The sequence below is a fragment of the Parasteatoda tepidariorum genome, chromosome 1 (genome assembly GCF_982258835.1).
Source record: "Parasteatoda tepidariorum strain Cologne lab strain chromosome 1, Ptep-v5.0, whole genome shotgun sequence".
In the NCBI taxonomy this organism is placed as follows: Eukaryota; Metazoa; Arthropoda; class Arachnida; order Araneae; family Theridiidae; genus Parasteatoda; species Parasteatoda tepidariorum.
In genome coordinates, this window is record NC_141755.1 from 7,022,297 (window position 1) to 7,038,426 (window position 16,130).

Genomic DNA, 16,130 nt, shown 5'->3' on the forward strand with positions numbered 1-16,130 from the left:
TTAATGATGTAAATTGTTTTTAATCGAAGGATGATACATGAATATGTACACTATATACAAAGAAATTGTTTGTTTCAATTTACTTTTAAGTCTTAAATATTTTTTCTTGTCTTCCATGAACTCTGATGGAGTTCCTAAAATATTCAAATTTTTCTTGACAGATATCAATATTATTGGATGGCAAACCTTCTTTGATTTTTGTGATAGGCTTTCCATTAGATTCAATGCTGCATTTTGGTTTCGAAGTGTAGTACCACATGTATTTTTCAAAGTAAAGAAATGGAGCAACGCATGTAACATAGCAAATACATGCTATGGCTACTGTGAAGACGATACAAGCTGTAGCATACATCGCCTGAAAGAGAATGGGGAAAGCAATATCAAGTTTCTTACATTATATTTGTGAAAAACAAGATGAATTATAACAGTCTTTAATAATTATTGTTGAAATATGTTGCTTTTCAATAAGGTGGATTGGAATGTGAGGATTTCTGAAAAGAATATACTTCCGTGGTTAATTGCATTGCTATCTTTATATCTCAATGCTATCCTAATTTTTATTTAGGTAGGAGTAATAAAGGAAAAGAGCTCTGCAATCAGAATTATACCCAAGAATGTGGTATTTAATTAGCTCTGTTTATTTATTCCAATCTATTTGGTTTCAAATTAATGTTTGAGCCAGAACATTTTTATAAAATGTTTTGGATTTACAATACCAAAAATATGTTATACCATATTGTGTTGATTATTTTTATTCTAATCATAGAATTTTGAAGAAGCCATAAGTTCCTTACTCTATTTTAGCCTACTTTTTAGTGTTAAATTTTTCCAATTTGAAAAAAAAAAAGTGTGAATAAAGTGGATGTCTTTAGCAGACGCTCTGTTGCTACCATGAGTTTTTTAACATGTGCTTTTGGAACCATGTCTTCCCTTTTTAAAGGATTCAGTTGCTTTGATTTCTTGAACGACTTAGCCAGCCATATCTCTAGACTTAAATCCGGTATTAAAATAATTCGTATTACTTTTGCAAATAATTAGCTGCTTTGAGTTTTCCTCTCCGCTTGTTATATGTGATAAGCTAGAAAAAGGGCAATTTAATGTCTAGTCTTTGCTTCCCATTTCAGTGTGTGACAACATCATTGGCAGCATGAAAAGTCGATACCCCCTATATCTTGATATATTCCAATTTTTGTAATGTTTCTTCGACATTTTTCTAATGAAATAGTGATGTGCCATTTTCTCTGAAAAAGAGCTTTCGTGTCAAGTGTGCGTGTGTATTTTGTTGTAAATCATGTTTCTATTTGAATGCATGCGAATCTCTGTGTCGCATTCAATTAAAACTTTTGTGCACAGTTCTTCTAAATTTCCATTTTATTTTTTAACTAACTCTTAAAACCAATAATTTAGCAATGCAATATAAATAATTTTAAAGTTTTAACATATAATTGAATCCTGATGTGGGTAATGACATTAATTAGAATCGAGAAAATTATACATTTTCCTTATAACAACATAATAGTATAATATTAAATTTAGCTATTTTATTTTTGCATTTATTACTTACGTACTTATTTATAAAAGCATTTAGTAATCGTTGCCGAATTATCCCACTGAATACGATCAATGTATTGTTCTTATAATTGAAAATTTTTCAAATTCTTATAATTGAATACTTAGATTCCGGCTTATCCCCACTATTGAAGTTCCTGTGGAAAATTTGCTTGTATTGATTTTTTAGTTTACATCATCTTTTGACTTATTTTTTAACGTAATTACTTGTTTTTGATTTCGAGAAATTTGTTTTAAAGAGGCGGCAGTTGTTCTGCTATTGGGTGCTCTAATGCGTCTTGGAAACAATTAACACAATTGAACTTTAAGTTCTGTTGCCACTCTCATGATTTTATTGCCAGGTGAAATTCTACTTTTAGTTTTGAGGACATTATTTTTCAATAAAACTTTAAACTTAAATATATGTTTGTTTTTATGAAAATGTACTACTTGCCTGATCTAAATGAGCCATGTACATTCTTTCTCTGAGTTGTCCTTCATGCAGAAATAAGATCAGAGGGTGCAGGAGGTATATCAGATTAGCTAATCTTTCAAAGGGAATGAACAATTTCCATGATAAAATACTGTTTACAAAACCTGTAAACAATATCAATTTTATGTAAAGCATAATTATACAAAAAACATGCACAGTATAGAAGAAAGAAAAAAAAAAAAAAACGGACCACCTTGAATAACTTTTGATCTAATTACACAAGCCTTTTTGAAAAATACAAGAGAAGTTATTGTTGATTTATATGTTATTTGATGTGCTGATTTTGAAAATGACCTTCATTTTCCCCAATCACATCAGGATTTTTTATAAAATCGATATTAATGTTTTTACTAAAATCCTATTTGGAAAGGAATTCTCTCAAATAATTTTGCATGTACTATCCGGTAACTGTTCTCTTCATTCATTTTGATCAATGTAAAATTTAATCTTGTGAAAGAAAATTGATTTTTGAGCTATCAACTGATTTTTTATAGGTTAAAATGAATGAAAAATACTGTTAATAGACAGCAGAAGTCACTTCTGGTCAAGAAAAAAATAATAAGTTCCTTGTGTTCAAACTTTTTACATCAGTTTTTAGAAGAAAATCACCAACATACCATTTCAATTTGTTTTTATTGAGATAACTTACGTAAAATTGACGATTAACCAAGAATAACAAATATTGTGTACGTGCATGTGAGAAATATGGTCCCAATGTGAGAAATATGGTCCCAATAGTTTAGTTTGGACCTTTTTATGTTACTTTTACATTATGCGTATTTCGCCATAATTTGAGAAATTTTTCAGAGATTTAAAAAATGTTTGCACACAATTATAAAATTTGTTTATCCAATAGTAATTCCATGCAAAAAATAATTCTTAGTAACTATTTTTATTTTCGTATTTTGTATCATTTTATTTATTAATAGTCATAAAATATTGAACTGTAAGATATACAAATTTTTACATCATTTTAAAGGATGCAGTTTTATGGATTATTTAAGGGATGTTAAGGATTATTTTAAAAGATGTAACTTTACAAATTTTCTACGAAGTCGGTGGAATAATTCTTTAGAAATCAAATTTTAACTATACGACTTCTTTAAAATTATTACGAATTATTCAATCGGCAATGTTTAAATTTTGTATTCTGATTTATAAAATTGTACCCTTTTAAATAATGTGGAAACTTGTATACCTTATGATTCAAAATACTTTCGACTGATATTAAATAAAATGACAAAATTACTAAATAATTATTGAAAATTATTTTCTATCTTTAGATAAACGAATTTTATAATGTGTGCCAAAAGTTTCCGATTCACTTAATTCTCAAGATATTGCGAAAGAAGCAAAAAGTAAAATAATATTAAGAGAACCAAACTTTGAATCTTTCTCTTGACCAAACTATTGGGACCATATTCCCCTGATTGCGGCATTGCCCCTTATTTAGGGGTTAGAAATTTGAATGCATAAAAAAAGTATGTTTATTCAGCGAAAGTACGCTTTTGTGTCTGATTTCGTAACTTAAAATATCGTCTGCTAGCATATTTGAGGTTATAACCTCCTCGAATCGTTTAAAACGGCTGTTCTCGTAGATTGTAAACGACTTTCGTATTCGATATTTTTTTAAACATGTATGCAAGTGAAAATATTAATAACTTTACCTCCATAACCATAAGCGCAAGCAAAAACGATCCAAGCAATTCCAACAGACCATACAACTCTATGTACAGCTGCATAGATGGCTGATAGAGTGATTTCCATAGGTTCTCCATGTCTGTATCCATAGAGACCGCACATGACAGCCAAATTGCAAATGATGGCACTGCACCAGCCGAAAACAACTAGTTTCTGTAATGTAGCGGAGAAAAAAATATTAGGCCGACTCAAGACTGTGTTCCGGTGTTTTAAACTTCATATAAAAAAATAATTATATCTTCAAACAAGTGCTTTTATAATTTAATTTTTAATACATGCTAATTATATAAAGTATTTTTAATAATCAATACGTTTAATATACTATTAGAATATTTATTTATTTTGAATTGGGTGCAACTATGAAAATTTTCGCGTTTGTATTTCTAAATAAAATTTTTATTTGACTATCTAAATCAAACCAATAGGACACGCCTCTAGCACATTTTGATGGCATGAAATTGGACATAGTCACAAAGTTCATGTGTTTTGTAGAATTTCAACTTTCTTGTTTTTCTGTGAAACTAGTGAACTGATTTTTAATTTAATCCTTTATTTTTCTAGCATACTTAATAAAAAAATTTTTTTCGCGAATTTTAAAAATTTGACTTGTAAGATTTAAAATTATGTATTATTTTTTTTTTAAATTGACTTTTAGTGCAATTTTGACTTTAAACATACATAAGAAACTCATTGATTAGAAATTTCAGAAAACCCGCGAGAAAAATTGTGCACCATAACACCACGGAAAAAAAGAAGAAAATTGATTAAATTGTTTTTAGATTGTCACTCAGTTGTTATTTTAACTTTTCAGTAATTATTTTTTCTTCATAAATAAGCGCAAACACTGAAATTGTATAATTTTATTTTAAAAAAAAGAAAGAAAAAGCGTAATATCTTTTTAATTGTAACGTATGAAAATTCGGCTTTCTACAAAATACATTGCATTGTATAAATACTTCTGTACTTGCCAAACGTTTTTAGAATGAAATGTATAAGAATTATTATATACTTTAGCATTATATGTAGTACGTAAGTATTTTATATAATGATTAATGTTTTTTAGTCAAAGTATGAAAAAATATCATGATAAGGCTGTTATTTAAAGGAAGTTCATTCCAGAAACATACAAATGCTTTTATTCAAAAAACTATCATAAGGAGACCTATTTGTTACCGGTTTTCTACAGAATGTAAAAAAGTGTAGAATCCCTAAGCCATATGGAAAATGTTTTATTAATTGCAACGCATTTTTTTCTTCACTTTTAGACGGTATTCGGCATTAAAGAGCAAATTCTATGCATAATTCATGTTTTTTTTGGAAATAACTAGACATTTTTCATTTCAATTCTCCACTTTTTTTCTGCATTCATGTCGTATTTTATTTATTATTCATCTTGTAATTTATTATCTTGGATTTTATTTTATTTTCGAATTCAGTTTTACTTTTTTCTGAAACTGCAAGAACTTCTTTATGAAGAATTGGTTAAATGAGAAATTTTTGCTATTAAATATGCTATATGTGAAATAAACTATTATATTTTTAGAAATTATAATGTGTTATATTATTTTAATAATTTATTTACATAACATTGCATTTAAAATGAAATGAAGCATTTACCTTTTTAAGCTGAACCTTTTCATATTTGTTGAAGAAAAATCCTAAAAGAATTCCTATGCAAAAGGAACCTACATGGTCATATGCTTGGATGAATAATTTTTCCCACACTGTTTTGATGTTACTGTAAAAATATTTATATTAAATACACATGTTTTATTTTTATTAAGAAAAAGAAATTGCTGGAAAATTTTTGTATGAATTGTATTGTTCAAGCTCACCCTTAAAAGTTTAATGTTCCCCTCCTCCGCAAGAGAGCGTTGTTATGTGATTGTTTCGATCGCGGGAATTTTTTATTTGCTGATTGTAAGTTGCGTTATCCACAAATTACGTTCGATATGTTTCGCAAGAAGGACCAAAATATGAGGTAGCAGCTTGTATAAAACAAATAATTTATAACGAAAAACATAATAAACACCGTAGTAGTTGGACGGACACGTATCTGTTACATATGGTGGGAGCAAGTCTGACTCATTTCTGCTAAAAAAAAAATAAGCTTAACAACGTCTCCTTACGAAGAAGGGAAACATTAAACTTTAAAGGGTGAGCTTGAACATATATAAAAAAGGTACAAAAAATAAATTGAAAATAAGTGTATTTAAGATGATTAGAAGATACAGGCTATTTATTATTGAATTTTAAAATCATCGATCTCTTTGAAGTAAGTTTCACAGCGTAAAAATTTCTGAATCAAATTACGATTAAAAGTACCGGTACTCAAGGTGCCTGTACTTTTTACAGTAGTATTTACAATAAAATTACTGAAATTAAATAAATACTAGGAGGCTCCGCCCCCTGCTCGCTAACGCTCGCCAACCCCCGAGAATTGCTACGCAATCCTATGTAGTTCACGCCGTGAACCATGGCTTGCTGCGCTCGCTCGCCAATGAACACAATGTTCTAGCACAAAGACATAATATATTATCATCAAAGACATAGTATTTTATCATCAAAGACATAGTATTTTATCATCAAAGACATAGTATTTTATCATCAAAGACATAGTATTGTACTTATGTATAAGAATTCTATCAATGTTCTTATTGGCTTTTAAAAAAAGTATATTAGCTATTTAGATTGTACATGGTGAAAAAATCAAAACATTAGCTAAATAAGAAACATATTAGCAAAATAAATTATCAAATATTGCTTCACTAATATTCTGCATTTTAAAGCGTGAAAATTCAATGCGTAAATAAACGCGAAATATAAAAAAAATTCAATGCATCCAATACAAACACTTAAACGTTTTTTAGACGTTTAGGTAGCTCCCAGTAGAAAAATATCAATTCAACAGCGGCCTGTTAAAGCATTCTCACTTCAATTAATTAATTAATTCCTAATTGAGTTTAAATTAAATATTGTCATGTTTTTAGTGCATGAATCTGAATTGAACAACGTGATAATGCTCACTCTGGTTATTGTTATCTGGTTGCTCACTACGTGCTCTTGCGCGCCGAATCCAATCAATTAAAATTGAAAACTGTTGCCAGCGCGAGAAAAGAAATATCATCGGTTTTATTGATACATACATACGTACGTATTAGCGTTTTATATAATAGAGATAATTGTAAAAATTAAGGTGTAAAATTTTACAGTAAATATGGATTTTATGGTAAAAGGGATTTTATGAATGCTGCATTCAAGGTGCCAGTACTTTTTTACCGTAATTTGATCCGGAATTTTTTATAGTCTTCTTGTGAATATTCAAAAATTGTGTTTGAAGCAGAATTGTATTTGTTCCTAAAATCGCAGATTCAATTAGGACGCCTCGAAAGTTTTATAGATTCATTCCGGCTTTAGAATTTGTTTTTAGCGCTGTAAGTAAGAAACATTTATAGAGACACTTTATAAGACAATCTAGTCTTTCAAAGCTACGAATTACCTTTCGCCGAGAAAATGACTTACATACATTCCTTTGCAGCTCGGAAGTTCTGACTTACGTTGCCACAACAATACAATCTTCTTCATTATTGACCACGTATACAACCAGCATCCCTTCTCTAGAGTTGAAAAACTCATATCACTTCAATAACGGAATTTTATTTCACTAAAAGGTAGCTGACTTATAAGATGACAACACATTTTGAATACACTGTAAAAAGTTCCGCATCAAATTACGGTTGAAAGGACTACCGTAAAATATTACACCGTAATTTTTACAATAATATTTAATTAATTACAGTAATTCAGTGATTTTACAGTAAATATTACTGCTACTCAGTATTACAGTAAATATTTCTGTAAAAATTACGCTATATCAGATATTTTGTTCCGTAAGATTTTACCGTAATTTGAACCGGACTTTTTTACGGTGTAGAGCATCTTATACTAATAGTATGTTATTAAAAATGAAATTTTACATGAAACTCAGGAAGTAGAAGGCTGGTGCTGGAGGAAATTCATTCATGAGTGTGACTATGGCAATGGCAGCACCGCTTCCCAAAATTAGCATCACATTTACGAAGATTCCAATAGGAGTCGATCTAATTAAAAATAAATTAAAATGTAGTAATTGTTTAAATTTATAAACAAATATAAACGTCAAATTTTAGAAACAAAATTTTAATTGTTTTAATTTTTAGTCTTTCAGGAAAAAACTTTAGAAAGGCGACTTATGATAAAGGCAAAGAACGAAGATTTCCTGTTGTTATAAAATTAGTCTAAACAGAAGAAGAATATAACGACATAAAAATTGAAATGATCATAATGTACAACTACTTTCATTTTAAAATATAGTCTGATAATAATTTATAGTTCATAAATATTGTTTTTATATGGTTAATTCACGTATCATATGATAAATATTTCGTTAACATATCATCAGATACTATCAATGAAATAATATTATTCGCATTCTTTTTAGTTCATTTTATGATAAAATCAATATAAATATTAAAAGTTGTGTGACTTAAGTCACAATATTTTAAATTATGCATCAAACTTTAATCATTAAAAAATATTAAGAACATTCTAAACAAAGCTAGTCACATTTTACGACATGAATTTATGGCACAAATGGGTGCAGTAAATTGAATAAAAGATAAAAGATTTTATTTCCGCTTATAGAAAGGAACTTTTAAAAACTTACAGAAATTTTAATAACTTAAAAATTATATGTTTTGTTTTTTGTACATCTTATGGTAAAATCAATATAAATATTAAAAGTTGCGGAACTTGAGTCACAATATTTTAAATTCTATATCAAACTTTAATCATTAAAAATTAGAAAGAATTAACCTTCTAAACAAAGGTAGCTATATCAAAAACTATTTTATGGCTCTAATAGGTGCAATAAATTAAATAAAAGTTCTTATTTTTGCTCTTTATTTTTCATCGAAGCAATTTTTGTAAAATTAACACTTAAATATGGTTTTATAATAAGTGATAAAATGTATTAAATATGGTTAAATTTAGTAATTTTATCTTGAAGAATTAGAGTATGGCAGAGGCATATTAGAGTTTAGCATTCAAATTTATTTGGCTAAATTTACTTTTAAGTTTATATTTTTTACTAAATGTGTGGTAATAAAAACCGTAATTTTCAAGACAAGAATTTCCGGTAAATCATTACCGTATGAACAGAATAATTACCATATGAATGGTTTAAATATCATATATTTTGATCTTATTAACAGACATTATAATTTTTTTATTTCCCATAAAGGTCATAACTATAGTGATTTACCTAAAAATTTAAGTGATAAACAAAAATGTTATAAAAACCTGACAAATCATTTACGATGTTAATCAGAACAGAAATGGTATTAAAATAATCAGAGCCTAGTTCCCCCCCTCTATTTTGCCCGATTGATGAAAGGTAACGTCTTTGAGTTTTATCCAAGAGAAATTGATTTTTTGTGATTTTAATCTCATCTCAATCTAATCTCATTTTAATCATATCATGTGTTTACTAAAATCAGAGATATTTACTACAAACATTTCTTTTCCTATATTGCTTTGTAATTTCAATTTAAAAATTATTTATGATAGGCATAATATTTTAAGCTTCTTTCTGCATTTCGCATTATTTTTTAACATAAATTACAGCAAATTTATTTTTTGAAAGTAATACTTACTTGTTAAGAATTAAAAATATTACAGGAGCTACAATGAATAAGTGCATCATGCAACATATTAACCAGGTGTGCGGTAGACACTAAAATTAAAAGAAACTTCTTAACACATTCAAAATCAGCCTTATCAGTAATAATTATCTGGCAGAAGCATTTTTTCAAGACAATAAATTAATAATTCAAAACACATATTTGCTTTAATTAAATACACGCGTGTTACAAAATGAGTATGTAAAATTATTTAGATATGTTTAACATTTACCTTTCGCTGCATGTTTCAGCGCTTAAATTTTCTTTATGTCAATTTTTCTTAAAAATTTCATTTCATATTCTCTTTAAAATGTGCTTGACACACAATCTAAAAATTGATCTGGTGATTGGGTTTCATTCTTGAGAATTAAAAACTTTATGAGATATGAATCGAGGTAATATTTTAATTATAAATTATTTTCATTAAAAGATTAATTTAGAAATGGATCATCATTCTGTATTAGTTTTTTAATTGCAAACACAGAAAGATCAATTTAAAAATGAATCTAATTCATTGATTCTTAAATTTGAGAATTGTAGAATCAATAAAAAACAATATATAAATTACTAAAAACAAGGATTCTTTTCTTTCAAAAAGGAAAGTGTTTATCAAAATCAAATTAAAAATTGATTCCTTCAGAATTGAGGGATCAATGAAAATCCATTTAGAAATAAATTAAAATGGTTTTTCTTAAAAAAAAATTGAGAAGTAATAAATCAATAGCTTGGTTTCTTATCAAATATAATAAAAAAAGCTTAGAATACGCGAGTTTTGCTCGTGATATTTCCACAAGAGCAAGCTTATATGTTGAAAAACATAGATAAATTACAAGATATTGACCCTCTAAAATTCATCCAATTAAGTCTTTTTCTCTGTCTCGGTATTTCGCACTGTCTTATTCATGAAAATTTTCATGAATTACAATTTAATGGTTGAAAAAAAAACCTCATAATTATACACTAAGAAAGAAAGTATTACGTTTAGATACTCGATATTAGATATCGGATTAAACATTAGATATATATAAAAAATTCAGATTAAGACGTGTTAATAATCTTAAATAATATATGGTGAAGTAAGCTTCATTACTTTTCCAAAGTTGAGTAAGTAAGCTAAAACTCATTTGAATGCTCGTTAATCTACTTGTAAAAATGGAACAGTTTTTCCTCTATTGTACAATGGGAAAACGTTGAGACATGGACAAATTCCCATCTATAGTCCGGGCTTCTCAATCTATTGATCACTTGTTAATGAACTGTTCTCAATTCCAGACAATCCGGGGCAATAACTTTAATAATATTGGCCAACATCAATGCTATGCTAACCTGACTTGTAGAAATATCATAAAAAAGATTATTAAACAAACTTTAGAGGATGTATTGGGGGACGGTCTTCAATGTTTCGGAACTTGTTCCTTCCAGCTTGGGTGTCTCATTTTTTTTTTACTACGTCTTTTATAAACTCTTCTTCTTTTACTTGCTCCAATTTTATTGATATTTACTTTTGTACTATTTAATTGGTTTTAAAGTACTGTTTTTAAATGTTTTACAATATTGTTCTTTTGTAAATTTTGCACGTTTATCTTTTAAATTGTTCTTTTAAATTATTCTTTTAATTGACACTTTTAATATTTTGCTGTTTTAAATGTTTATCACCTTACATGATTTTAGCTGCTCTACGCCCGTCATGTTCATGGGCTGTTGCCATGTCTGATGTGTATTTTATGTTTGAACTGTTTTCTGGATTTTTTTTTATTTTAATAAACATTTACCCGTATGCCCTAATTAAGGGCGGGTCGGGGTAAATTCTTCCATATAGTCCGGGCTTAATATCCACGTCTTTTTACTTATTTATTATTCTTTTTTAAGTTTGGAGGTAAATTTAACTGTTGCTTAAAGACAAATAGGGTTTAATTTTTTTTCTTCATGAAAATTAAAAATTCGTAATTATTGTTATTCCAATTTACAGTGAATAAGTAAACATGCGTACTGTTATATCTGATGAAAAGAAGTTGTTGATTGCTAGAATATTCATCCACCATCTTTGCTTGCAGTTTTCTATTACGGGAGCCACAACATCTCCCCATATGGGTCCATATCCCAACAAAGGTAAACACATAAGTAATCCGATCACTATCACCTGTGACAATGTAAATCTACAGGAGAAAAAAATTTCCATCAACATAATTTTTTTATAACTAATTTAATGTGTTTTCATTAAAATTTTATCTGATTAATATTAATTAGTTTTAATTTATAGTATTTTAATATTTTCTCGGACTAGTTTTACTGACATTGTACAGTTATTATTATTTTTCTTTTTATCTTGAAGACTAATATACCTTCGACTTATTGACTGATATACTGACTTTCATCATAAAAATTTGTTCAAATATTTTGAAAGGCCAAGATAAAAAGTTTCGGAAATTTTTTTATTTGCGATCTTATATTCTGTTGGACGTGGAAACATTTTTAAATTCGGTTCCATTTTGAAAAACATGTGTTTTGAAAAATGTATGCTTACATATATTACAACAACATGGATTTTGATTTATTGCTTCTTCCTAAGAATAATTGCACTAAAAGAGAAAGATCTATTATGACATATTTAATCTATCGACTTATCTGTTTAAACTGATCTACATTTTATTTCAGAATAAGTCACCAAAAATTTTACTATTTCGTTTTCCATAAACATTGCATTACAGTTGCATAAAACTTGCATTAAACACTTTTACTGATAACTTATACATTATGAATTTTATTTGTATGAAATAAAAATGTAATTTTCAGCACATGTTGGTAGCTTTTATTGCATTTATTGTTTTCTATTGAATAGTTGATGATGTAAGTTTAGTTTCAAAACATTCTTCTTTGATTCGTTGGCTTAGAATTATGCATTCTCATAAAAATCAGTCGTCACTGGCTAATTTGCTGTCTTTAATAAGATGTTAAATTAAGCCATGTTTCGGTTCATATTGAATTGCAGTATTATGTGATTAAGTTAAAAAAGGTTTAATTTACGATTACGGACTAAAGATTTTACAACACAGTCTAACTGTGGTCCACGATAAAACTGTTGGCACGGTATTAAGGCAACAGCATAACGTGCGATACTTTGGTTAAACGTGAAAAAGGGAAAAAAAGTTTGTTAAAAAATTCAGGCATATGATTAAATTTACAGTGTTTCTGATTGCATGGGAACTCTAAAAGCTTTTTAATTTTTGCTGAAGCACTTCAGTAATGGTAAAATTAATTATAAAATCTGGTTTTATTAAATGTGATAAAATTTGGTTATTTTATCATGATACCTTAATGCGTGGCATAAAAGCCATTTATTCGGTCAAGTTTACTTTTCAGTTTTTCATTTTTTACTAAATGTGTGATTTAAATTTCGGAAGGAACTATAATTTTAAAAGAAACTATAATTTTGAAAACCAGAATTTCAATCAATGAACAATTATCATATCAATGGAAAAATTATTGAATGAATGGTTTAAATACCGCATATTTTGGTTTTATTAACCGGAATAATGGTGTTTTTCACCAGAAATGTCATTACTATGCAGTACGGTATTTTACCAGAATTTTTTTTCTTTGTGTGCTTATCTTAGTATACAGACAAGAATGACTGAGACATTAATAAGGTACATGCTGTTGCACTTTTTTTTGTGGAGAAAGCTATGAGTTTCGCTTTAAGCATGAAAGCATTGTTAATCAAGCAAAACTTTCTTTTACACGTAAATAAACAAACTATTGTCTATTTATTATTGTTTACGCTTTGTTTTTTATTGTTCGTTAATATATATGTATATTTTAAAAAAATCAGCTATTATGATTTTTGTTATCGTATTTATATATCCTTATTATTTCTGGGAATTTCATGTCCTTCAATATTTTGTTGTTTATTTATTGTATTTCTAACCTTCAATTCATTTTAACTGAATTGGAACAGGAAATGCGGTTTCCATATTTCACTCTGAGTTACAGTCTTTATTTATTATTTTTTTAAATGACATTTTTATAGTATTTTTTTGGCTGAAATGTTCAAGTTTAATAACGTCGTATATAACAGTGGGTCACATAAACGAATTATTATATCTCATTAGGATTAAAATTGCATCGGAAGCCATGCCTGGAAAAACCATCGTCTATGGCTAGGAGAGCTTCCTAATTTTGTTATGTTCAGAAGCAAAAGAAGAAAGAGTTTATAATAAGGAAGCACCCCTAGCGGCATATGACGACATTTCCGGCATGGTTTCCTATACAGTTTTAATCCTGATTATGGCCTTAACTCCCCTAAAAGTTTGTCGCAACATTTATGCGACCTCGTGTTACATATAAAATTTCTAAACTTATACATTTCAATAAAAAAATAGACTAAATATGTCATTTAAAAAATGTGTAGTTTTAAAAGCAAACCTTACTTTAGATTTGTCAAGATAAAGTATTTGTATCGCACGCCCATCAGGCAACATCAAGTAATTGTATAATTGTAACAAATTTTTTTCCCCAGTGAAAAAAATTAGGAATTTAATGAGGAATTAAGTTTTGAAACTAAAATTACAAACTGTTTTTGAAAAGTATACAAATGTCTGCATAACGACGTATATTCCAGCTGATATTATTAATTTTATGTAAGATATATACCTTTGAGTGAAAGATACACGTTTTACCTGATATACCATTTCAAAATGAATTTCGGAATATTTATGTTGATATTACGGTTCTGGCTTTTCCACCATAATCTATAGGTAACTTGCAATCCTCTGTAAATATAAATTAGATTGATTTAGAAGATTATTTTAATTAATTGGTTTGTTAAATAAACGATGACAAGTCACATAAGCAAAACATTTAAAGGGGGAAAAACGGCTAGAAATGTACGATAATGTAATACACTGTTTAAAATTTTTAATAAAAATGACAGTATAAAGTACGTACCGGCGTTTTTTGTGCATCATCCGTAAAATCCATTGAGACCGTAAATATTATATCGTCATTTTTGCAGTAATATTTATTTAATTAGAATTATTTAGAGTGATTTAGAGGTTTTAAGATAATTATTTCTGTAAAAATGACGGCTTATTAGATTTTTTATTGTTCCGTAACATATTTCTGTAAAAATGGATTTTACGATAAAAAGTACCAGATAAAAGTACCCGTTCCCGGTACTTTTCCCTGTAATTTGATCCAAAATGTTTCAAAGTTAAGTACTTTACTTTTAAATAATTATGGCTAGAAAACTAAATTAATTAATATTAAATGAATATATTAATTATGTTTTTTATTTGAAAATTGATTAAAAACGGGAATTTTTTTTTCCACCACTTTTTTTTATTCTCCAAAATTTTAAAAATATTGAAAGTGAGACGACGTTGTTTCACTCCAGTATCAGTTTAGAGAAAGACTGTAGTTAATATATGGATATTTGATAGTTTAGCACGTCAATCTGTTTGGGTAATTAAATTTAATAATTATTCGCTGAAGTTTTTAATTTGCTCCAGGTGGCAAATATAAACTTATAGAAAAATTAGCATTAAGGAACGCTTTTATTTACTTCCCTGACTATAAATTAGGTGAAAAATATATTTCATGGACAAAAACAGAAAAAAAGTTATGTTTGTTCAAGTATTATATGTTTATATGTTTTTATTTCGTAAATTAAAATATAGTTCATTATTTACAATTCACAGTTAATTAATTAACAAGGCACGGTCTAACATGGAGATTGCATGTCAGTATATAGATCATATAGTCAAAATTTACTTAGTGTGCATTGTTAATGATTGTATCATACATTTCGTAACGCTAAAAGAAGACTTTTATTATATTGAACAAGTTAATTTGTTATTTATATATCTTTTCCCACACGTATATTTGAAAAATTTGAGTAGAATGTTGATTTTTATCAAAATTTTCTCTTACTGAAAAAACTTTTCAATTAAACTGACGAAAAATAATAATAAAAAAAAATAACACGCTTTAAATGTTGTAATGCTTATAGCATTTTAAGTATTTTTATCATATCTTTTTATAATACTTACGCAATAAAAAATAGGGAATCTACTCCAGCTGAGGCGTTTGCAAAGATTGTAAACCACCATTCTTCAAAGAACTTGAAAAATTGAAAAGCACTTCCTGGAATATGAAAATAATGTTTGATTTGTAGTATAATTTACATCAATCATGACTGCTCCAATCATTTTTTACAATATACTTTAGCATTAAAACAAACTCTAATCTAAATAGCCTTAAAGGATATAAAGGGAGATATTTTTTAAACATATTTTTTACAAAAATGTTATTTGGATTTTACCTAATATGAAATATTTTTATATTACTAACAATGAAATGTGAATCTTTTACATTTAAAGCTTTTTGGTTTACATATTCATGATTTCACGTGTTTTCAGAAAAAATTTTACTATCACACACTTATTTTGATAATTTGTGCAAAGATTTTTCAATTTGCTTTAAAAGTTCTAGAGATATGGCGAAATACGCAAAAAATAAAATTAACATTAGGGGGGACCAAACTTTGGATCGTCCTCCTGACCAAGTTATGGGGACCAAATTTCGGTTCCCAGATTGCAGCTACCCCCATTATTTTGTGGGTCGAAAATCTGAATCCGTTGAAAAAAAGGTATGTTTATTCAGAGAAAATA

At 27.8% G+C, this 16,130-nt stretch overlaps 1 protein-coding gene across 1 annotated transcript in view; it reads right to left on the bottom strand.

The window, feature by feature from the left end:
- The window catches only part of LOC107437203 (nose resistant to fluoxetine protein 6), a 66,938-nt gene continuing 50,808 nt past the window's right edge, over positions 1–16,130 (bottom strand). The window contains exons 7-15 of the mRNA XM_043048748.3: positions 15,510–15,603; positions 14,139–14,231; positions 11,453–11,618; positions 9,436–9,515; positions 7,720–7,842; positions 5,360–5,480; positions 3,709–3,895; positions 2,003–2,145; positions 1–355 (exon numbers count right to left, since the gene is read on the bottom strand). Coding sequence (XP_042904682.1) covers positions 86–355; positions 2,003–2,145; positions 3,709–3,895; positions 5,360–5,480; positions 7,720–7,842; positions 9,436–9,515; positions 11,453–11,618; positions 14,139–14,231; positions 15,510–15,603 — 1,277 coding nt within the window. The 3' untranslated portion in view covers positions 1–85. The remainder of the gene's footprint in view (positions 356–2,002; positions 2,146–3,708; positions 3,896–5,359; positions 5,481–7,719; positions 7,843–9,435; positions 9,516–11,452; positions 11,619–14,138; positions 14,232–15,509; positions 15,604–16,130) is intronic.